Source organism: Xenopus laevis, chromosome 4S (genome assembly GCF_017654675.1).
Source record: "Xenopus laevis strain J_2021 chromosome 4S, Xenopus_laevis_v10.1, whole genome shotgun sequence".
Taxonomy (NCBI): domain Eukaryota; kingdom Metazoa; phylum Chordata; class Amphibia; order Anura; family Pipidae; genus Xenopus; species Xenopus laevis.
In genome coordinates, this window is record NC_054378.1 from 123,195,029 (window position 1) to 123,220,553 (window position 25,525).

Genomic DNA, 25,525 nt, shown 5'->3' on the forward strand with positions numbered 1-25,525 from the left:
AAAATAAATGCTGATTGCAGATTGTCTCAGAATTTCACTCTCTACATCATACTAAAAGTTAATTTAAAGGTGAACAACCCCTTTAAGGTGGCGAATAGTCTAATTCGAGTTCTTAAAGGGCCAAAATATGATAAATCTTGAAATTTGAATTCGAATTAAAACTCAAATCGAGTTTGGATAATTCACAATTCGAATTTGAGAGTTTTGACCAAAAAATAAAAATGTAAAAATTTGAATTAGAATTTTCACTTCGACCCTTAATAAATCTGCCCCATAATATTATTGGGGTCTTTTTGCCATTGCCTTAAAGTTGGTTCTTTCATCCCTCAATTGACTGTATGGGTTCTATTGGCAGGGTCTTGTCTCACAACAATCTGACCCGACTGGACGAGGGAAGCCTCGCAGATTTGGGAGCACTAGACGTGCTGCGCCTCAGCCATAACTCGATCAGCCATATAGCAGAGGGGGCGTTTAAAGGTCTGAAAAGCCTGCGGATCCTGTAAGTATATTTTTTATGATAAATGTACATTAAAACACCTTGCATAATAGGCAACAGAAGAAAGATTGATGCATATGTGGTCTGCAGAGGATTCTGGGAGTTGTAGGCTAGTGCATCCTGTCCTATTGGGTTCAATTTTATCACTGCTTAACCTGTAGCAATATGAATATTGTTTTGGGGAAACAACAATTGGTTAATTAGATTAGATTTAGTTTAAAAGTTCCCTTGATATGAATTGAATTTTTAATTTATTTCATATTTTCATTTTTTATTATTTAAATGATTCTTTATTGAGATCCTATTATGGGAAGGCCTGTCTTGCTTCGTTTGAGTCTTGTCACTGCTTAAACTATGGCTCTGTGGATGTTGTCAAACTACATCTCTCATTCCCTTTATGTTCCCAGCTAGTAGAAAAGAAAAAAAACCAATCCTTGAAACAATGACAACATCTATTTGTTTCTTAAATTATTTTTAATGTAATTGATTTTTTTTTAAATGTAATCTATTATTCATAAATTATTATATTATTATTATATATAAATAATTAAGTCCTATTATTGTACCGTTCAGTTTGTTTCTGGCTAGTAGGATTATGATTTGACATCATTTACACAATTAGTTCATTAGATTATTTAAAATATATATATATATTATTTGTATGTTTTATTATTATTTAAATATTGGCGTCCTGTTGTGGGACAGCTTGTGGCCCTATGATTGTTGTTCGAAAACGGCCCCCAAATACTTTGGTTTTTGGCTATTGGGAATACAATTTGCCATGATTTTATTAGGGGAAAAAAAAAGAACTTTTAACAATTAGTTTATTAGATGAATTGGAAAAATCCATCAGTATTTTTGTTTAATTGGTTTTAATTTGTTTGTAATTATTGTAAAATTTGGGGTCCTGTTTATTATGCTGTGTAAAACAAAATTTGCCCCCCCCCAAAAAAAAACCAGTGTAAATAAGCTGTATAAAATAAAGGACAATTTTATCAAGGTGTTTTTTATTTTACGCCATGTGAACACCAGATTTGCAGATGTTATTTATGCCCTTTTAAGCACAAGCCTGCCTCCACCCTGCCCATTTCCCTGCTCCATCCACCCATTCTACCACCCAACCCACCCATTTCCACACCCTGTTTCATCATCACCCCGCCCCCCGAATTACATCCCTGCCTCCTCCCTGCCTGTTTTCCTGCTCCATTCACCCATTCTCCCACCCATTTCCACATGGGAAATAGCTCATGGTCCAAGTTGATCCAGGGACTGGTCCCATTGCCATTTTGGAGTCAGGAAGGAATTTTTCCCCCTCTAAGGCAAATTGGAGAGGCTTCAGATGGGGTTTTTGCCTTCCTCTGGATCAACTGGCAGATGGGTAGTTAAAAAAAGTTTGAACTCGATGGACATGTGTCTTTTTTTCAACCTTACTTACTATGTTACTATGTTACCTTGTTACATCATCACCCGACCAGACAATCATCAGTGCCTCCACTCTGCCCATTTCCCTGCTCCATCCATGCATTCGACCACCCAACCCACCCATTTTCCCATCTTGTTCCATCATCACCCCGTCCGAATGACATCACTGCCTCCACACTGCCTATTTCCCTGCTCCATCCACACATTCTCCCACCCAAACCACCCATTTCCACACCCTGTTACATCATCACCCGACTAACATCACTGCCTCCACCCTGCCCATTTCCCTGCTCCACCCACGCATTCTCCCACCCAACCCACCCATTTACCCATCTTTTTCCATCTTGTTCCATCATCACCCTTCCTGAATGACATCACTGCCTCCTCCCTGCCTGTTTTCCTGCTCCATCCACCCATTTCCACACCCTGTTACATCATCTCCCCGCCCTAAATGACATCACTGCCCATTTCCCTGCACCATCCACCTATTCCTCCACCCGTTTCCACACCCTGTTGCATCATCATGCCATGCCCGAATGACATCACTGCCCGACCACAACCTGAATGAATACCTTACCCATCCGTTATTTTACACTGCCTTAGGCCATTGTAGTGCGTAAAAAAATTATGCCATTTTTATGCCGTTTTTTTACACAGCAAATTATTCCATCATTTTAACATCACATAATAAAGCTGCCACTTTGTATAAGGTAAATTCACCTTTATTTTACTAAACAATTTACAGTGACTTATAAAAAGTGATACAATTCTCCTATTTAAGAGAATTGTATCACTTTTTATTGTGTGTATTGTGGCCTTTCTCAATGCTTTTTGCTGATACCCTTTTTATAACCGTAGAATTGTTACCGAGAATATAATCTTTCCTCCATTCCCATTAAATCTGGGCTCTTCTTCCAAGGGGATAAATAGGGGAGAGCACTAATGTAATAAGGAAGGAGGGAGAGGGGCTCATGCACGAGTGTAAGGGACCCCGGCATGTTTTAATTACAGCCCATTGTTCCGCCGCCTTCTCTCGGTGCTAAACTGCTGAATTACTCGGCTATTCAAACCAAGGTCAGAATGGAAGGACCTCACAAGTCCTACACGAACAAGGCAGTTAAACATTCACATTCAGCCAGCCAGAAAGAATAGGAGATTGGATGGAAGACAAAAGTGCTGAATAGATCAGACAATAGGAGCAAAAATAAAATTCCTTTATTGTCTGTTCAACAAAACCACTCTTAGTTTCCGTTGGACGGACGAATAGCAGTGAAAGGCATAAGGGACTGAGTATAGAAACTGCTTCTTTGTAACATTTCTGCTTTTTTGACAAAATTGTTGTCTATAGACGGAAATCTCTTAAAGAGGCGTTAAAGCGTTGCCAATGCACCCCCCACCCCCCCCCCCCACCCCATGGAAATTCCCAGGTGTATTTTTCATTTTCAAGAATGTTCCATAACAGCAATATGATGTTATATCAAGGATATTCCGCTTTTGGCTCTTTGGCTGTTACTAAACATGAAGGGTAATAACACACAGAGTATCCTAACAACGTGCTGCCATAGTGATAGTAAAATTGATAGTGACATGTTCTACATTTCTCAGGACCGTTTCCCTATAACTTTATTAAGATGTTTTGTGAGAGACATACAGCTGAAATTTGCCTTTCTGCTTTCCCCCAGATAGGGTTACTAACGCCGTTATTAATAAGTTACTGGCGATATATTAACCAGTATATTTGTAAGGGTGGCAACCCCACCTATAAATCCCTCCCTTCCTTGACCTTCTCCATAATCACTCACTTTTAAGCAGAAGCCCATTTCTCTGCTCCAGCCACCTATTCTCCCACTCAACCCACCCATTTCCACACCTTGCCCATTTCCCTGCTCCATCCACCTTTTCCTCCGCCAATTTCCACCCCCTTTTGCATCATCACCCCATGCCCAAATGACATTACTGCCTGACCACAACATGGAGACCTTTTTGTCAACACAAAACTACCAAAGGACCCCTGTTGCCTTTCCTTTACCCGATGCCTCAGAAGTTAACGTCAGGATTGTGGAGGTGGAGCCGACTACTGATAGGCTTAAGACAGATGTAAACAATGTCCCATTCGGCCTATCGCAAGTTTAGCCCACCTTCCAAGCAAAGCATTGACTCCTGGGGCACAGGTTTGTAATAAAGGTCAGCAGGGAGGAAACTGGGTTTATTAAAGGGGTGAAAGTTATCAGTGTTAAGTAACTGTTTAATGTAAGTATTCAAACACGTTCTCATGTCATGGGTTGTCAAGCTTAGAAACAACTTTTTTTGAGGGTTCCTCTTCATATCCTTGTATATATGTCACCTCACAAGTGCTCGTGTCAGGTGTCTTATATATAAGCAATTGTGAGCTGCTCTGGCCACTTTGAAGCCCATTTTTGGGTTACTAAAAGTGTTTAAAAGTAGCCAAGTAAGCCATTGCCTTAACTGCTGGAAGCTGTCGGAGTAGTGCTAAAGTAGTAGTAAGTATTAGCAGCAGCCGTAGGACTAGAATTTGAATATCTTCTTCTTAAAATTAGCCTTGACCTGGCTTAATTTATTAAAAAAACATCCAAAAAGGTCCAAATTCAGAATTTCCTTAAAAAAGAACAAACACATTTCTGAGCTTTGGGCATTGTGCTTAGAGAGTCTGAAAGGGATGTGGGGTGCAAGATGATTTATTCCACGGCTGACTAATGTTTTCTGCACTTTAGAAAAGAAACCTCTTTCTAATCTCTTCCCAAAACATTCTCCCCCCCTCCTCATTCCTTCATTGTGAAAAGGAGGTCCAGGAACTGTGAAAGTGATTGTTAGCCTCTCTTTTGTTTATTCCGCAGGGAGCTGGACCATAACGAGATCTCGGGCACAATAGAGGACACAAATGGGGCTTTTATAGGCCTTGAAAGTCTGAACAAGCTGTGAGTATGCCAGCTCGCAAACTTTCTGTGTCTTCTTCTTCCCCCCCTTTCCCCCCGCCTCCCCCAAATTCCCATTTTGCAAATGAGTATGTCAAATCCCACTTGTGTCTTTTCTTAGAGGCCACCTCAATCGTCAAAGATGGAGGAAAAGCCTTTGCAAGCTTTTCAGAATAACCTGCGTTTGAATCTAACAAAAACTTTGATTGGTGGAGACTTGAAGGACCTATGTTAAAGAGTTTGAAAGGACTAGTTGTGAATGTTTGTGTTGGAGGAAGATAAAAGCGTTGTTGGGTTAGGATTATATCTGAAACATGAATGTGGGTTTAACTAAAATGGGTTTTACCAGTAATGGGTCAACAGCTGCTAATTTTGGATCTGGCCAGGTTGGATCTCAGACTGCTTGTGGTCTCCCTGATCTCCTTGGCATAATACACTATATGAACAAAAATATGTGGACACCCTTTCTAATTATTGGACTTTGCAATTTAAAGGAGATTGAAACCCTCCTCCCAGACCCTCTCCAGTAGCCCCTCACCACCCATTACTCTCACAAGTATACACATATCTATGTACCTGCTTTAAAAGTGCTTACTTGCACCATCGAATGCCTCTTCTGTGTGACTGCCAACATGGAGCACATGCAGTTGAAGCAAGTTCCAAATTAGCTTAAGCTATGCATGTTCCTGCTGATGAGTTTGCCCAGACGAGGAGCTGAAGTTGAACAAGATGGAGCCTTCCAGTGCTGCACAAGTAATTTTTAAAGCAGGTACAAAGATAGGTTCAATTGTGAGCATAACTGTTATTGCAGGGATCGTTGGAGTGAATCTGGGCGGCTTTTGCTCTCCATTAATCTACACCCATTATACCATTACATCAACAGTGATTGTGTGCTTTATGGGAAAAAATTGATAGAAGGCTCAATCCTGTTATCGATACAATAATTATCCAAGGTCAGTACAGAATGGGTTTCTGAGGTGGGTGTGGAAGATCTTGACTGAGCCCTGGCCTCAATCCAAGTGAACCCCTGTGGGATGAGCCTGGTCCCCAACATCAGTGCCCAACCTCACTAATGTTCTTGTAGCTGAATGGAAGCAAATTCCACCAACAATGATCCAACATCTAGTGGGAACCTTCCTAGAAGAGTAGAGGTCAAATGTTGTTTAAGCAGCAGGGGCAACTCATATTAACACCCTTTGGAATGAGATGATGGACGAGCAAATGTCCCCATACTCTTAGCCATTCATGTTTAACCGTTTAATAGGAGTTATTTAAATGTATGGAATATCAAATAAGCTACCCAGAGCATGGATAAGCCTGGTGTTGCTGAACTTGCCATGTATTAGAATTATAAATACTATACAGAAGTGCATTCTGTATTATCCTCTTGGCTTGGAGCCAGAATCGAGGCCATTGATGTGACTGACTGTTTTCTTTGAGTGGAACCAAATGGTTCCACTCAACCAGTCAGCCTGAACTGTCTGATGTTTGGGACAGAAGTAGAAATTAGATTCTCAACTCTTTTTATGGAATTGTGTAAGAAGGGAATCCTTTTCTAGGTAGTAAAATTACGCCCGTCTTTGAAGTCAGGCACTAGAAGATTTAGACATTAACCTACTAAATAAAAGATAGTGAGCGCATGTTAGTGGGCTTTTAACAGAAACCGGTGGGCCCCCGGCATATGTAAGGCATTAAAGGGCTTCTGGAGAAGGCGCTGTTAGAAGAAAGGCTTAGCACACATGGGATGCACATTTCATTTAATCATAACTCCAGCTCTGAGCTCCAAGCTCTTCTTGTTGAGAGAAGCAACATTATTTCTGTAGAGAAGGCAAATTGTATAGAAAGAGTAGTTGAGTCGTATAACTCATTGTATGCCCCTTGTAGGAACAGATATTTAGGTGCCATAACAGTTGAGCAGAGTCCCAGACTGGTATAAACTGATCTAATTCATATCAATTGTGTAAGAGGCACTGCCCTTCTCACTTTCCTCACTCAAGTCCTGGCAGGCAGGCTACAATCTGATTGGATTCCACAAATATCTGCCCCAACCTGTCAACAATTGGAAAACTGGTTTCGCAAACTGAAGTGCCCAACCATTTTGCTCTTTTTAAGGAGGCACAGTCACATGGTGCTGTTAGAAGGCTGGCAAACGGGGGAGCTACATAGAGATTGGCTGAGTCTTAAAGTGTGGGGGATGGAAACTATGACTCTCCCCCAAACCCACTATTGTTCCAATGTCCAATCTTTTGGCTGCCTTGTGTGAGGGAACCCCCCGGTGCAATGCACAGTAGAACAACCTACAGGAAGAGAAATGGATAAAAAGCATAAAAAAGAATGGAGCTGGTGATCAAAATGCAAAAAAGAAAGTGTGGAAGGGAATTGAAAAGAGCTGTAAAGATATAGTGGGCAAGACTGTATTAAAAAAGTGATATGACAGCATTAGGGCAGAGTAATTGGGATCATCGAATAGGGTAAAGGAAGCAGAGAAATTTGTTTTAGGGATAGAAGAAAGGGGTAGGGAGAAACAAAGAAGAATGAGAGCAAAGGGTAGACAAAAGTTAGAATGGCAACATCCAAAAGATAGAAAGGTAGAGAAGAGCTACTTTGGTACAGGTATGGGCTCTGTTATCCAGAATGCTAGAGAACTGGTGTTCTCTGGAGAAGGGGTCTTTCCGTAATTTGGATCTCCATACCTTAACTTTCATTTCAGCCAATTTAAATATTAAGCAAACTCAATTAGATTGTTTTACCTCCAGCAAAGATGAATTTTATCTTAGTTGGGATTAACATATATACACAACAAGAATGGGACTATAGCTCCCTTAGTTGGGATTAAGTAAAAGCTTTTTCTTATTAAAGAGAAAAAGGAAATTTTTGTAAACTTTACATTATTTCATTATAATACACAAAAGCCATGAATATCCTGTAAATTATATCCTTATAAACGGTGAGTAGTGATGTCATCAGTTATAAACGGTGAGTGGTGATGTCATTTCTGTCACACGACTCACTAAAATTTGTGTATTATAATAAATAAAGTACCCCCAGTTGTAAAATATGAGGATATTAGAAGTTACCTCGGAGTTCCATGACCTGTATAAAAACACTCGGCCTTCGGCCTCGTGTTTTTATATGGTCATGAAACTCCTCGGTAACTAATAATATCCTTATATTTTACAAGAGGGGGTACTTTATTCACTATATAATGGACTCTGTGGAAGATGACCTTGCCCATAATTCAGAGCTTTCTGGATAATGGATTTCTGTAGAAAGGATTCCATACCTTTGCAGAAGGAGGGAGGGGAGAAGAGGAAGAAGTAAGTAAATGATTAGGAATCAAAAGGGAAGAGTAGAAATAAGAAGGGGGTAACATAGATCAGGATCTTCATTTTAGGGGATTGTTGTCCATGTGAGTATTTATTATTATTATTAACATGTATTTATATAGCGCCAACATATTGCGTAGCACTGTAGAGTAGAGGGATGTTCAAACCCAGATATTAAGTTCTTAATTTCTATAGTTCAAATTCATGTGGTTAATTTTCCTGTGCCCGTAATATTTATATACGCTCCCCCAATCATTCCAAAGTTTCGGGTGTTCATGTCCCAAAACTCTCGCTTGAAAAACATTTGTCTAAAGGGATTCTGTCATGATTTTTATGATGTCTTTTTTATTTCTAATTGACACTGTTTACACTGCAAATAATTCACTCTACAATATAAAATTTCAGTTCTGAACCAACAAGTGTATTTTTTTTAGTTGTAATATTGGTGTGTAGGTGCATCTCAGGTCATTTTGCCTGGTCATGTGCTTTCAGAAAGAGCCAGCACTTTAGGAGAGAAATGCTTTCTGGCAGGCTGTTGTTTCTCCTACTCAATGTAACTGAATGTGTCTCAGTGGGACCTGGATTTTACTATTGAGTGTTGTTCTTAGATCTACCAGGCAGCTGTTATCTTGTGTTAGGGAGCTGCTATCTGGTTACCTTCCCATTGTTCTGTTGTTAGGCTGCTGGAGGTGATATAATTCCAACTTGCAGTACAGCAGGAAAGAGCGACCGAAGTTTATCAGAGCACAAGTCACATGACTGGGGCACCTGGGAAACTGACAGTATGTCTAGCCCCATGTCAGATTTCAAAATTGAATATAAAAAAAAATCTGTTTGTTCTTTTGAGAAATGGATTTCAGTGCAGAATTCTGCTGGAGCAGCACTATTAACTGATGCATTTTGAAAAAAACATTTTTTGCCCATGACAGTATCCCTTTAAACAACTATTTACAACTTCTCATTCTTTTGGGTCACTCACCGCTCCAAGTCAGTGGTGCGGGTGCAGCGATCCGAACCTGTAGCAAGGGGTAACAAACCATTCTTCCGAAATGAACGTGCACTCTACGGACTTCCAGACAGCAATGAGGATTAAAAACCGCTTTATTTCATCGACACGAAACGCGTCAGGGAATATGTCAATGAAATAAAGCTGTTTTTAATCCTCATCGCTGTCTGGAAGTTCACAGAGTACGCATGTGAGTATATATGGGCTGTAACAGGGCCACCCATATACATGCCGGGCTTGAAGAAATATTGATGGTGGCTCGGGGGGATATTTGCATGAGTACAAGTGTGTTTGTGAGTGAGTCTGGTTGGGCTGCATTAGGTGAGAGGAAAGCCAGCAATACAGACAGGACATTGTCATGAGACCCACCCTATTGTGCAGCTTGTGTTGTAACGTTCTCGTAGACCTATTTTCTAACAAGTCGGCTGAATCGCTGCTTTTCTTCTGCCATGGGATACGTGCAATTTCCCCCTGTCATCGCTGCTAAATTGCATTAAAGATAAAGGGATTATTTTCAGGAGAAGAAAGGGATCTAATCTGTGTAGTTCTCATTTCCCCAGCGCTACACCGGACACGCTCGCCCTTCTGCCAAACTCATTCTTCTCCTTTTCTTCTCTCCCCCCCCCCCTTTTGTTTATCGACTCTCCGTGTTTGGAAACTACAGAACTCTGTTTGGAAACAAGATCAAATCGGTGGCCAAGAGAGCGTTCTCAGGGATGGAGAGCTTGGAGCACCTGTGAGTATCCCGGCGTGCCTTGTGGGGGCCTGAGAGCTGCCAAAATGAGCCGTTTGAGAAGGTCTGAGAGCGATTTAATAGCCGCTTTGTAAGCCGAGACGCTCAGCCATTTGTGGAGGCAGCTGCTTCCCTCTCCTTAGAAGCCACTTTCAACTTTGGCCCCTTTTTTTTTGGGTCCGGACAAAAGTTACAGAACATATGGTTAGAAGCAGGCACAGTTCATAGTATGAGAATAAGTTCTATTTGATGGGTTTTTGCCTTTTCTGTATATTTAAGCGGAAAAATACTCTGTTTATTAGGTTCTATCTCAAAGCCATGAAAAACCCATGTTATAAGGTTGTAATACAGTGACGATACGAGAAGTCTCCTCATAATATAGATAAAATCAGTCTTTCTGGATCTTTATGGTTGAAGGAGTGTGAAGGGCAATGTCCGCCCCAACCAATGCAGATGCAGGACAGGGGGAGTTTCTATTGGGTTGATGTTGCTCAACAGCTGTGTCTATGGACTCGAGCCAATGGGAAACCCTGGAATAACAGGCAGGCAAAGGCTCTTACTAATGCTAGGGTTCCCTTGAATGCACTTTATAAGGGTCGGCTGAGAGGTCAAAAAGTTGGACGTGCCTTTTGGGCTACCAGAGGAACTTCTAGTGGGAAAAATATCCTTTCTTATTTCCACCATAGCCTCTATACCATTTATCATTTACAGTAGGAGGTACATTATCCTTTGTAATACATAAGTGATACTCTGAGTTCCCTGTATAACTCAGCCTGCAGCCTTGTGCCTTTATATGGTCACAGCACCCCTCAGTGACTTCTAATATCCTTATCATTTACAGTAGGGGGTACATTATCCCTTATAATACATAAGTGATACTCAGAGTTCCCTGTATAACTCAGCCTGCAGCCTTGTGCCTTTATATGGTCACAGAACAACCCCTCAGTGACTTCTAATATCCTTATCATTTACAGTAGGGGGTACAATATCCCTTATAATACATGAGTGATACTCAGAGTTCCCTGTATAACTCAGCCTGCAGCCTTGTGCCTTTATATGGTCACAGAACCCCTCAGTGACTTCTAATATCCTTATCATTTACAGTGGGGGGGACATTATCCCTTATAATACATGAGTGATACTCAGAGTTCCCTGTATAACTCAGCCTGCAGCCTTTTGCCTTTATATGGTCACAGAACAACCCCTCAGTGACTTCTAATATCCTTATCATTTACAGCAGGGGGTACATTATCCCTTATAATACATGAGTGATACTCAGAGTTCCCTGTATAACTCAGACTGCAGCCTTGTGCCTTTATATGGTCACAGAACAACCCCTCAGTGACTTCTAATATCCTTATCATTTACAGTAGGGGGTACATTATCCCTTATAATACATGAGTGATACTCAGAGTTCCCTGTATAACTCAGCCTGCAGCCTTGTGTCTTTATATGGTCACAGAACAACCCCTCAGTGACTCTAATATCCTTATCATTTACAGTAGGGGGTACATTATCACTTATAATACATGAGTGATACTCGGAGTTCCCTGTATATCTCAGCCTGCAGCCTTGTGCCTTTATATGGTCATTATTTACAGTAGGGGGTACAGTATTCCCTATTTTTGTATATTAGGTTTTTTTTCGCACAAACAAGTTTATGAACATATTTGTGCTTATTATTATTATAGTTGTGATTATTATTATTATGTGTAAAGCTGCCATGCTGCTTCCTGTGTTGTGGCATAATAAATGTTCAGCAGTGAGCCCGGTGGGCATATTAGTTGCAGGATGGAGGACTGTTTGCCCGGAGCTTAATACTGACAGAGCATTGAGGAATGTTAGAGCTGCCATGGGTTCCAGATGGAGAAATATCAGAAGGGATGGGCTTGTGCATGAGCAAAAACAACAATTCTCATTTCACAGGGAGGAATTCCATTTTGTTTTATTTTTGATGGCTCCCTCGGGCCCCCACTTACAGCATGAAGTCAGTGCAGTGTCCTGATGTAGCATCTGTATGAGGATATAATGCCCATGGGGTGTTTTAACGTTTTGTGATTTTTTTTTTCCAGAAACCTTGGGGAAAATGCCATCAGGTCTGTGCACAGTGAGGCATTTGGGGAATTGAAGAACCTCAAGGAAATGTGAGTATTAAAGGAGAATAAAAGCTACAAAGATAGTTTATTGCCAATAGATTAGACACAATAGTGCAAATTATAACACTATATTTACCTGAGTAAACAGCTTTAGAAGTTCTCTCTGTTTGTTTAGGATAGCAGCTGCCATATTAGCTTGGTGTGATATCACATCCTGCCTGAGTCTCTCCCTGCTCACTAATAGCTCTAGGCTCAGATTTCAGCAGAGGAGGGAGGGGGAAGAGGGAGAGAGGAGCAAACTGAGCATGCTCAAGCCCTGCCCTGGAGGTTTAAGCTGAAAACAGGAAGTCTGATACGGAAGCCCATGAGTACACAATAGAAGGAAAGAAATGTGGTGTTTATTTTGCCAGAGGACTCAGAGCAGCATTACTTTGAGGGTTTACTGCTGTATTTACATAGGCCTTTCTGATAAAGCTCAGCCTTGTTTTAACCTTTCCTTCTCCTTTAATGGATGGTTTGGGCTGATTCACCTGTGTTTATGGTGTTTTTTCTAACGAAGGGGCCACTGTAAATGTGTTTCTAGTTCATGGTCCCTTCTATCTATAGTTTAGAAGAAATATGGGGGGAGGGGATAAGGAGAATGTAACAATGGGGTCTCGCAAGGCAGAAACAAAGCCAGAAACAGAAGCAGTAACACTTTCATAGGAGCTGGGGCCCCTCCTATCTGATGTTATTGGTGTTAATATGAGACAATACAATATCTAAATATCTCTATTTGTCCCGCAGATACATCAGTAGCAGCAACTTTCTGTGTGATTGCCATCTCAAGTGGCTCCCTCAGTGGCTCACAAGTCGCAGGCTCCAGACAAAGGTCCAAGCCACGTGCACCCACCCCGGCTCTTTGAACAACACCAGTATTTTCAGCGTCCCCCCTCGGAGCTTTGTGTGCGGTACGTGATTCATACGGTGGTTTATGGCGATGTCTTGGGTGTCTATTCTTCTACACGGGGAGACCAGACTGGTTCCTGGGTTAGAACTCAGAATAAAACTGAGAAATACCCTCTCATTTGTCATAATCACCAAACAAGCAGATCTTTCCCCTATTTGGTTACCCATGTGCTTGGGTCCTTTGGGCTGCGGGTCTCAAGCAGACCCATTGGAGAGAGTCACTTTAGGTGGGATTTTCTAACCAGAAAGTAGAGGGGCCAATAAGCTTGAGTCAGCACAGTTATGTCCACCTTTAGTGACCCCCAGGCAAATCATTTTTATCTCCCAGCATGCTTAGCACATAAATAGATTGCTATAGATGACTCAGGGCCATCACACAGTACAAAGCGAGACATTATGGTCTGATATAGAGAATATAGTGAATAAAGTACCCCCTATTGTAAAATATAAGGATATTATAAGTTACAGAGGAGTCCCATGACCATATAAAATCACGAGGCCGAAGGTCATGGAACTCCAAGGTGACTTCTAACATCCTCATATTTTGCAACATGGGGTACTTTATTATAATACACAAGTTTCAATGAGTCAATGACATCACTAAGCTCCAGTTATAACCAATGTCATCACTAAGCACTGTTTATATAGTGAATAAAGTACCCCCTCTTGTAAATGATAAGAATATTATAAGTTACAGAGGAGTTTCATGACCTTATAAAAACACGAGGCTGAAGGGGGCGGGTCCCATGGGTATCGGGTCGGCCCGCACATCACTAATGCACTGGCCATTTTCATCTACTGTATTTCTAGAATGGATTTTTTTTAATGATTACATTCATGGGATGGCACCCCTCTCTCAAGAACCCAGTTTTATGATGGCCTGTGTAGCCAATGCCTGCAACGCCCGCACGGAGAAGCTAAAATAGGGCCGTATTTTGCTTTGCTGGGACGTTTTCTATGGCCGGCACATTGGCCAGTGATGTTTATTAATTAAATAGCTCTGAATCACAGATTTATGGCACTCTATAAATAGCTTAGAATGTGCTCGTCGAGGAAGGAAGCTCCGATCCTTTCTGCCAAAAAGAACCACAAAGGGCGTCACTTTGGAAGGGAGACAAGCGAATGCAGCTGTTGTGTGCGGTGACATCCTAGGACACCGACTTCTGCCTCTTCATTGGTTCTAGTGAAAGCCGTCATGTGCTTCTGGTTATCTGTAGGGCTGAGATTTCAGAATATCAAGTCCTTCTGTGCCTTGATTTTATTGTACTTACTGTTGCTCGCTGCTTGATAGAACAAACCTACACTTGGGCCAGGAAAATACAACGGCTCCCAATTCCTGGTATCCAGATACATCATCAACACCTCATTCCCAAACCAAGGGGATTAATATGAAGTTGCCCCTCCCTTTGTTGCTATAACAGCCCCTTCTCTTCTGGGAAGGTTCCCACTATAGATGATAGAACATTGTTGGTGGGATTTGCTTCTATTGGGCTTCCGTTGGGCACTGATGTTGGGGATCAGACCTGGATCACAGTCGAGGTTCATTTCTGAAACATAACTTAGACTCTATCCCCCATGAAACTAGGACAACGATAACTTTGTTCATGGCTGCCTCCAAAAAAGCCTTATTTAACTACTGGATAAAGATGGAGACTCCTTCAATATCGGAAATACCACATACCTTAATCAACTTAGTTGGCAGGAAGCTTTGAAAATGAAGTTAATTAAAGACAAGTCTCAAGAATCTATTAAAGTTACATGGTCTCTTTATTTTGATGTTTTTGATTCCAGTAGCAAAGATCAAATGTGTTTTAGGTTCCTTCATATGTGATATAATACTAGTTGTATATTTTGCACTCCATGTAAGCGATGGTTATGTCTTATTCTTTTCCTTTTTGTTCCTTTGCACCCACTGGTTCATTTCATTACTTATGTACTTATATTTTATTTATCCATTTGTTTCATTTGTCCATAGGAAAATCTTTCAAATGTCTTATACAACACATTTTTGTGATGCTGTCATGTTTTATACTTCACGTTTATTGCAAAACGAAATAAAATGTTTAAACGTCACAGTCGAGGTTCCGGTTCATCCGCCAGGGTTTCAGTTGGCTTGATGTCAGGGCTCTGTACAGGCCACTCACGTTCTAGAGCAGGGATCCCCCAACCTTTTGAACCCGTGAGCAACATTCAGAAGTAAAAGGAGTTGGGGAGCAACACTAGCATGAAAAATGTTCCTGGGGTGCCAAATAAGGGCTGTGATTGGCCATTTGGTAGCCCCTATGTGGATTGTCAACCTACATTGAGGCTCTGTTTGGCAGTGCACCTGGTTTTAATACCACCAAAATACAACCAAGCCTGGAATTCAAAAATAATCACCTGCTTTGAGGACACTGGGAGCAACATCCAAGGGGTTGGAGAGCAACATGTTACTCACAAGCTACTGTTTGGGGATCACTGTTTGGAGCATTAGAACGTTTCGGTGTAGCCAACCGGGTGATAGAATTCTCTCAGGAAAGAGACGTGTCCTTTAGTGATAAACAAATTTGCAATGGATGCACTTGAAATTTTGTATCTTTCTCTTCCTCATTAGATGATCTGCCCAAACCTCAGATCAGAGTTCAGCCAGAAACCACAATGGCGGTTCTTGGCAAAGACATTCGCTTCACGTGTTCGGCGGCCAGCAGCAGCCCATCCCCCATGACGTTCGCATGGAAAAGGGACAATGAGATACTGCACAACGCGGAGGTGGAGAACTTCGCCAGCGGCACTGAGAGAGAAGGAGAGGTGACGGAATACACCACCATCCTGCACTTGAGGAACGTGACTTTTGCACATGAAGGCCGGTATCAGTGCATCATCACCAACGACTTTGGACCTTCTTACTCCAACAAGGCCAGGCTGACTGTGAATGGTGAGTGGTGTAGCTCCCACCCAATAAAAGGGGCAACCAAGTTTGGTAGTTTTAACATTGAAAGCAGCGAGTGAGTTGCAGGTAAAACTTAGTCCCTGTGTAAAATGTACAATGAAGCAATAGAATTCCTAATGGATTGGATAAAAGCGGTGTGTAGGACTGACCAGTAGCTTAAAGGAGAAGGAAAGGCTAAAATGAATTAAGAAAGGGCTATATAAATATACCAGTAAACCCGCAAAGTAATGTTGCTCTGAGTACTCTGTCAAAATAAACACAGCATTTCTTTCTTTCTATTGTGTACTCATGGGCTTCTGTATCAGACTTCCTGTTTTCAGCTTAAACCTCCAGGGCTGGGGCTTGAGCATGCTCAGTTTGCTCGTCTCTCCCCCTCCCTTTTCCCCCCTCCCTTCTCCCCTCCCTGATGTAATCAGAGCCCAGAGCTATAAGTGAGCAGGGAGAGATCTAGGCAGGAAGTGATGTCACACCAAGCTAATATGGCAACTGCTATCCTAAACAAACAGAGAGAGTTTCTAGAGCTGTTTACTCAGGTATGGTAAAGCATTCTGCAGAATAAATATAGTGTTATAGCTTGCACTATTGTGGCTAATATTTTGGCAATAAAATGCTTTGGTAGCTTTCCTTCTCCTTTAAGGAACAAAATGTCTCGATGTCCTTAATATATTGATAATGGGTTGAGTACTGAGGACCTTTAGTATTTGTCTAAATGTTGAGTGTCTTCCATTGGGTGGGCTTGTGGGCCAATCATTTTGTTCCCTTTATTATCCTCTACAAAGATGTAATTCCCTGTAATGTTTCTGTTCAACCTTAGTTCTTCCGTCATTTATCAAGACTCCGCGAGACAGCACCATCCGGGCCGGTACCAGAGCAAGATTGGAATGTGCAGCAGACGGTCACCCCACCCCTGAAATCGCCTGGCAGAAAGATGGAGGCACGGACTTCCCTGCGGCGCGAGAAAGGCGCATGCACGTTATGCCCTCCGATGACGTCTTCTTTATCATGGACGTCAAGATCGAGGATATGGGAGTGTACAGCTGTACTGCGCAAAACTCCGCCGGCTCGGTCTCCGCCAATGCAACGTTAACCGTACTTGGTAAGTGCCTGCATCATCTATCATTGATAGTACTTATAAACAAGCTCCTCCCAATTTCCTATCATTCCTTTTCAATGTGTCACATGATATAACTGAATCAGTGAAGGAAACAATAGAAAATAGATAGGCTGTGCAAAATAAAAAATGTATCTAATATAGTTAGTTAGCCAAAAATGTAATGTATAAAGGCTGGAGTGACTGGATGTGTAACATAATAGCCAGAACACTACTTCCTGCTTTTCAGCTTTCTAACTCTGAGTTAGTCAGTGACTATAAGGGGGGTCACATGGGACATAAATGTTCAGTGAGTTTGTAATTGATCCTCAGCATTCAGCTCAGATTCAAAAGCAACAGTTATGTCCCATGTGCCCCCCCTCAAGTCTCTGATTGGTTACTGCCTGGTAACCAATTAGTGGAAAGCAAGAGAGCTGCAAAGCAGGAAGTAGTGTTCTGGCTATTATGTTACACATCCAGTCAGTCCAGCCTTTATACATTACATATTTGGCTAACTAACTATATTAGGCACATTTTTTATTTTGCACAGCCTATTTATTTACCCAGTTTTTATTTTTATACTGAAGTGTTCCTTTAAAGGTACAGTAACATCAAAAAATGAAAGTGTTTTAAACTGGTAAAAATATAATGTAGTGTTGACCTGCACTGGTACAACGGATCTGTTTGCTTTAGAAACTCAACCATTCAAGCACAGGATACACAGTAGATAACAGATAAGTACTACTATAGTTTATATAAACAAGCTGCTGTGTAGCCATGGAGGCAGCCATTCAAGCACAGGATACACAGTAGATAACAGATAAGTACTACTATAGTTTATATAAACAAGCTGCTGTGTAGCCATGGGGGCAGCCATTCAAGCACAGGATACACAGTAGATAACAGATAAGTACTACTATAGTAGTACTGTACTTATCTGTTATCTATTGTGTATCCTGTGCTTGAATGGCTGCCCCCATGGCTACACAGCAGCTTGTTTATATAAACTATAGTAGTGTTTCTGAAGCAAACAGATACATTTTACCAGTGCAGGGCAACAGTACATGATATTTTCATTACTTAAACATAATTTTTTTGGTGTTAGTGTTCTTTTAAAGTCCCAAATACCCATCATTCGTCTTGACATGGTGTCTAGGTTGTTACCATGGAACCCTTGCCACCTACTCTACTGCACAATATACATGCGGCACAGGGGGCGTGGCATCATGAGATCACATGACTTGTGTAGGTTGCATAGGATGCATTTGATTGTAATTGATCAGTCTGTTCCCCCCCCTGCAGAGATGCCATTCTTGGTTCATCCTCTTGAAGACCGCATTGTATCCACTGGAGCAACTTTAGCCTTACAATGTAAAGCCAGCGGCAGCCCCCCACCCCGAATTACATGGCTGAAAGGGGACGAACCTTTGGTCATGACGGACAGGCACCATTATACGCCTGGTAACCAGCTGCTCATCATACGACAAGTCATGTTGGAGGATGCTGGGAAATACACATGTGAGATGTCCAACACGCTTGGAACGGAGCGAGCCTACAGCCACGTCAGGATCACGTCTACAGCCGGCTGCCATGGGGACAAAGACAAAATGGAAGGGATGATGACTTTTGGCATCATCACAATTGCAGTCGTCTGCAGCATCGTCCTGACCTCGCTGGTGTGGGTGTGTATTATCTACCAAACGAGGAAAAAGAGCGAAGTCTACAGTGTGACCAACACAGGTAAAGGTTACCTTCAGCCACCGTATATATTTCCCATTGGACAGATTAAAGGAGAACTAAACCCTAAAAATTAATATGGCTAAAAATGATATTTTATTTAGTGAACTTATTGCACGAGGCTAAAGTTTCAGCTTGTCAATAGCAGCAATGATCCAGGACTTCAAACTTGTCACAGGGGGTCACCATCTTGGAAAGTGTCTGTGACACTCACATGCTCAGTGGGCTCTGATTGGCTGTTGAGAAGCTAAGCTTAGGGCTCGTCACTAATTATCCAGCAGAAAATGAGCTTCCCTGGCTGTAATATAAGCTGATGCTACAGGTTTGCTGATTATTCAATTCTGATGCTAATTGCACTGGTTTCTGTGCTGCCATGTAGTAATTATGTGTATTAATTACTAATCAGCCTTATATTGTGACATTTCTATTCTATGTGTACTGTATATTGTGAGTGGGTCCCTAAGCTCAGTAAGTGACAGCAGCACAGAGCATGTGCAGTGAATCAGCAGAAAAGAAGATGGGGAGCTACTGGGGCATCTTTGGAGACACAGATCTTTACTGCTAAAGGGCTGTGGTTGCCTTGGGCTGGTACAGAAGCACAAAACATATTGTACAACATTTCTAGCTACTTCTTTAGTTAGGCTTTAGTTCTCCTTTAAACAATTTGGGCTGAACTAAATGTTTGCCACCCCCAAACCAACAAATTCATCATAAAGGTGGGGCTGTGCAGGTCTGATGGCAAGGAATATATTCATGGAACAATGTAGAACTCACCTGTTCACCTGGATTCTCTTACCTGCCCAATATATATCTGGCCAATCAGTCACTCTGTATTTAGTTTGTTCCCATACATGTGCCATTTGGCTTTGGCTGAGGTTGAAATAGTTCCTTTCAGCCCTATTAGTTACAAGTAGTGATGGGCGAATTTCTCCCGTTTTGCTTCGCCTGAAAATTCATGCACAATTTGCGAAACGGTGAAAAATTATCGAAACTCGAATCTTGCCCCGGCGTTAAAGTCAATGGGTGTCCGAATAGTGTTTCCGCACGACGGTTTTGACGCAAGCGACTTTTCCGACGCTTTCCCTCTGATTGGCTGGAATAAATATATTTTAAAAAAATATATATATATATATATATATATCATTTTTTTTTTCAGACGAAACAATTGTGCCCCCTGACGTCCCCAGTTACCTGTCCTCTCAAGGTAGGTTCTATTATTAAGCCGTTCAATCACATTATGCAATTGGTCTTGTTGCTGGGAGTATTGAGGTCATTGACACTGAGTTTGGGGTTGTTCATTTTACTATAAAATCAACATTTTTAGTGGGAAATTTTTCGAGATTTATTATACCCCGAGGATGGAAAAAGTCTGAATCTGAAAATCCTCCATCCCTGCCAAGCTTGTATATAAGTCCCTATCCTATTTGGACGTTTATGTGGTCTGCAGATTTTCAGGCAGAAATTCGAAAAGTTTGTACGATTCCGATTTTCGGTATTGAGTTTTTCCCCGATCCAATTAAATCTTGCTTTTTAAATAATAAAAAGGTCACATCATGGATTCTAGTTTGCTCAGACTGTTCAATCGGTCCTCATTTTTTATAGTTCATGCAATATCTGCATCTTTACAGCTGTCAGTTGGGGGGGGGGTCACTGACCCCTGCAAACCCTTTTAAATTTAAACACTTATCTTTCTATTTACTCCCCCCACTTTTAATATTCTAGTCAATCATTCAAGCCACTGTCCGGTTGCTAGAGTAAATTGGACCCTAGCAACCAGAAATTTGAAAAAACAAAAGATGATTCAAAAACCATAAAAATATGATTAGTTGCTAATTGTCTCTAGGGTCAGATTTATCAAGGGTCGAATTAAAATTTTGAAATTCTAATTTTCAAGTTTTTTTGTTTATGGTCGACTAGGGAGTTATTCAAATTCGATTAGAGTTTTTCGATTTTCAAGATATTCATACTCTCTTTAAGAACTCAAATTAAACCTGGTGAATTGCTGTTTAAGTCAATGGGAGAGGTCCAGGGATCCATTTTGAGTTGTTTGCAGCCTTCCTGACGTTAGAGGTTTTTTTTGTTTGTTTTTTTCAGAGAAAAAAACTCAAATGGAGTTTTTGAAATTCGAATCGAATTAGATTAGAGTTTTCGGGTCGATTCTATTCGTCCAAGTTTTACAAATTCAATTTTATACATTTCGATTGGTTGAATTTTGAGTTTAAAAAAAAAAACCTTACATGAATTAGAAATTCGACCCTTGATAAATGTGCCTCTCAATGTCAAATTATCCGAAAAAAATTCAGATTTTGATAAATAGCCCCCTTAATGTATATAATGTGGCCCTTCACTGAGATTATCAGTCTGCATCATGGAAGCTACAGTAGTGCGGGTATAATATATAGTTATATATAGTTTATGGCTGCAGCCATTATATTATATCCATCTTATTGCTCTCTGTGTAATGGGAAAATAAATGGCGACACATAAATAGGGTTATTTCCCCTTTAGCTGCTAATAAGTGTGCGTCATATAAAAGGGCCGTAGAGTCCAGGTACTGACCCGCTTCCTGTTCCAGGTCTTTGCTCCAGCGAGGGCTCAGTGAATCCTGAGGTTGAAGCCTGCAGTGTGTTATACAGACAGCCGAGGCTCTGCACGTGCAACTCCGGGGAGGCTTGTAAAACAGCACATGGATTATTTGGCTCCGAAAACTCAGGTATCGGCAGCCTAATCTTATCTGTTGGATTTGAGAAGGGATCTGTCACCCCTGCAGAAAAGCAAATTCGCTGATCTGTTTTTGTTGAAGCTGTTGTAGAGTTTTTCTCTGCCCCCCGAACTGGCACTTTTGGGGACCCTACTGACTGCCAGCACTGGGACTAAGGCCTCTTTTTAACACATTCCTTTTCCTCTTTGTCATGTCACCCCCACAATCCAGTGTCCTGGGATTTATTCCAAGTAGTCTAGAGAGCAGTGTAGTGTTCCATTCCAGCTGCTCGCCATATTAGAGGGTTAGTTCACCTTTAATGTCAATTTTAGTATGATATACATAGTGACATTTAGGGGCAAATTTATTAATCTTTTTATATTCAAATTTGACTGGGGAATTATCCAAACTTGATTTGAGTGTTTTAAAAAAATTTGATTTACGAGATTTAGTATACTCTGGCCCTTTAAGAATTCAAATTCGACTATTCGCCTCCTAAAACCTCGATGGGAGAGGTGCAGTGACCAATTTGGAATTGTTTGTAGCCTTCCTGACATTCGAGTTTGGTAGAATTCGATTCGAGTTTTCGAGTTGGTAAAATACGTCCGATTTTTACGTATTCGATTTTGTTGTTAAATAATCTACTATTCGAATTTAGAGTAAAACTGAATTCATGTGAGTTCAAAAAAACTCATTTGACTCTTGATAAATGTGCCTCTTAGAGACAATTTGCAACTGATCCATATTTTTCAGCTTTTTTTTTTGTGCAAATTTCTGGAAGTTCAACAGTTATCTGGTTGCTAGGGTCCAATGTACCCTAGCAACCAGCCTTGAATGATTTGACAGTAATATTAAAAGAGAGGGGACTAAATAGGAAGATAAGTATTTAAATGTTGAAAATGTAGTTGCCAGGGTCAGTGACCCCTAGCTGACAGCTGTAACGATGCAGATATTGCATAAACTAGAAAAAAATGAAGACCAATGGAAAAGTTTTCTAAAGTTAAGGTGAACAATCCCTTAAAAAGTAGATATCAGCAGATATAGGGGGTCACTTTACTCCCTTGCGCCACCTACAGCCCGTCAGTGGTGGTGAATAAAAGTCACTTTTCTAGCCCTTGATATTAATGAGGCTCAAGCTGGACAATATTAATAAACAATTAATACAATATTAACCTGTGATGTTTCCTCTTGCTTCAGCCTTTGGATTTCAGGTGATGTGCACAGACTGCTTAGACGGCAACAACATGTACAGCAGCAATAGTGACTACTGCCCGCAGCCGCTACAATCCATAGACCACTCGTATGAGAGGCCACCAGGCAGCCACGACAGATTCATGTGCAACGGGGACAGACCAACAGCGTCCAGTTATCACTTCAACATGGCTACCGACGAGGGCAGCAACATGGAATCTGGGGCAAATGTGTATCCTAGCAACCATGAAAGGATAGGTGCGGCTGAACCACAGAACAAAGGTAAGGGATTTATTTTTAATGGGAAAAAAAGTTTTTTTCAAAATGCATCAGTTAAAAGTGCTGTTTTCAGAATTCTGCACTGAAATCTGTTTTTCGAAAGAGCAAACTGAATTTTTTATATTTAATTTTGAAATCATTTTCCTAAACATATTGTCAGTTTCACAGCTGCCCCCAGTCATGTGACTTGTGCTCTGATAAACTTCAGTTACTCTTTATTGCTGTACTGCAAGTTGGAGTGATATCAACCCCTCCCCCCAGCAGCCTAACAACAGAACAATGGGAAGGTAACCAGATAGCAGCTCCCTAACACAAGATAACAGATGCCAATAGTAAAATCCAGGTCCCACTGTGACACATTCAGTTACATTGAGTAGGAGAAACAACAGCCTGCCAGAAAGCAGTTCCATCCTAAAGTTCTGGCTCTTTCTGAAATCACATGACCAGGCAAAATGACCTGAGATGCACCTACACACCAATATTACAACTAAATACACTTGCTGGTTCAGGAATGACATTTTATATTGTAGAGTGAATTATTTGCAGTGTAAACAGTGTCATTTAGAAATAAAAACGACATCATAAAAATCATGACAGAATCCCTTTAATGGATAAAAGTCTTTTAAAGGGGAAGTAAATCCTGCACTTGCCCATATATATACCATGACCATTTCATACAGGTCATGGAACTTCGGGGTTACTTCTAATATCCTCATATTTTCCAACAGGGGGTACTTTATTATAATACACAAGTTTTAGTGAGTCATGTGACAAAAATTACATCACTACTCGCCGTTTATAACTGATGACATCACTAGTCACGGTTTATAACTGATGACATCACTAATCACCGTTTATAAGGATATCATTTACAAGATAGTCATGACTTTTGTGTATTATATATATAATATATACACAAATATTAATTTATGACTTTTTTTGTTTTTTACATTATTTCTAGACTCGTGCCTGGCGCCATTAATCAGGGCAGCGGACAGCGAAGGCTACCGACAAGCGCCCAGCTCTGACTGTTACCAACCCTACCCTTTACCCAATCCTCTGAGTGAAGACTCAGCCAAACAGACGCTTCTCCCCAATGGACACGCCCCCACGCTTAGCAACGAGCGCAGGTCGCAGACAGGATCGAGTGCTCCGAAGTGAAACAGTCGCGCGAAACGCAAGAAGACTTCACCGTATGCACTGAAAGGATCCGTCTACCTCATTTCCTTCACGGACTCGGCAAGAGATTGAAATTAACCAATCGGAAACTACGGAGGTACGAACCCTACGGCTTTTGTGGGACGCGCATCCCCCCCATCTGAGCATCACTGAGTTGTACATAAGTGAATTTAAAGCTTCTGTTGGAAGTGTAGCTGTATAGTTGGTCTGCATTCGCAGCGCACAATGCAAAAGGACTTGTACAAACGAGAAATGTATTTGATACATTGTAAATTAGAGTTTTTCATAAAGAGATATATATATATATATATATATATTTGTGTGTGTAAATATCTAAAAATAGATATAAAAATACTTCTATTTTATAGAGTCTATTTTAACCTTTAATGCATAAATGAGTGACGTTTCGCCAATGTGGGACACTTGATATCATGTCGTTGTTGCTGATACCCCCCACCCCAGTAAAAATAAACGGGTGCCTTATTTAATGAGAAATTTTCCAGCTGTGCAGCTTTGATGCCCAAATTGTTGTGACCTCACTTCCTGCCTGAGTCTCTCCCTGCTCACTTATAGCTCTAAACTCAGATTACAGCAGGAATGGGAGGAGGGAGGGGGTGAGAGGAGCAAACTGAGCATGCTCAAGCCCAAGCCCTGGAGGTTTAAGCTGAAAACAGGAAGTCTGATACAGAAGCCCATGAGTACACAATAGAAGGAAAGAAATGTGGTGTTTCTTTTGACAGAGGACTCAGAGCAGCATTACTTTGAGGGTTTACTGGTGTATTTATATAGACCTTTCTGATAGTGTTAACCTTTCCTTTAATGACATTGTGTGTAGTTCATAATGAGCAATAGAGAGAAGATTTGCCTGACAATAACGGCATCATAAAATAATAAGCCTGGCCTTACACTCAGTTGGCTTCCTAATTGCTGCAGGTACTGTCTACAAACCAGATGTATTTCAGAGCCCCATTCACTTTCTTCTCTTGGTTGCTCCTCCATAATATCTGTAAACACCATAGACTTCGGTCCTTTCCATGACTCAAGAGCTTTAGAGCAGAGATTCCCAACCCTTTTAAACCGTGAGCCACATTCAAATGTAAAAAGACTCGGGGAGCAATACAAACATGAAAAAAACTCCATGGGTTGCCAAACGAAGGTTGTGATTTGCTATTTGGTAGCCTCTATGTGGACTGGCAGCCTACAGGGGGATCCGTTTGGTAACACCCTTGGTTTTTATGAAACCAAAGCTTGCCTCGAAGCCTGGAATTCAAAAATAATCACCTGCTTTGAAGCTACTGGGAGAAACATCCAAGGGGTTGGTGAGCTACATCCAAGGGGTTGGTGAGCTACATCCAAGGGGTTGGTGAGCTACATCCAAGGGGTTGATGAGCAACATCCAAGGGGTTGGTGAGCTACATCCAAGGGGTTGGTGAACAACATCCAAGGGGTTGGTGAGCTA

The 25,525-nt window shown here is 41.2% G+C and overlaps 1 protein-coding gene across 3 annotated transcripts in view; it reads left to right on the forward strand.

Moving 5' to 3' along the window:
* lrig1.S (leucine-rich repeats and immunoglobulin like domains 1 S homeolog) overlaps positions 1-24,695 on the forward strand; it is an 85,700-nt gene extending 61,005 nt beyond the window's left edge. Inside the window, exons 8-19 of one of the 3 annotated variants that reach the window (XM_041561775.1) lie at positions 356-499; positions 4,774-4,854; positions 9,848-9,919; positions 11,989-12,060; positions 12,799-12,962; positions 15,554-15,874; positions 16,704-16,985; positions 18,282-18,719; positions 19,873-19,920; positions 21,292-21,429; positions 22,615-22,890; positions 23,849-24,694. In XM_041561775.1, the coding sequence (XP_041417709.1) occupies positions 356-499; positions 4,774-4,854; positions 9,848-9,919; positions 11,989-12,060; positions 12,799-12,962; positions 15,554-15,874; positions 16,704-16,985; positions 18,282-18,719; positions 19,873-19,920; positions 21,292-21,429; positions 22,615-22,890; positions 23,849-24,048 (2,236 nt within the window). In that variant the 3' untranslated portion in view covers positions 24,049-24,694. Of the gene's footprint in view, positions 1-355; positions 500-4,773; positions 4,855-9,847; positions 9,920-11,988; positions 12,061-12,798; positions 12,963-15,553; positions 15,875-16,703; positions 16,986-18,281; positions 18,720-19,872; positions 19,921-21,291; positions 21,430-22,614; positions 22,891-23,848 lie in introns of all 3 variants that reach the window. The other 2 variants (XM_041561776.1, XM_018261491.2) reach the window with 2 other exon arrangements.
* The last annotated feature ends 830 nt before the right edge of the window (positions 24,696-25,525 follow it).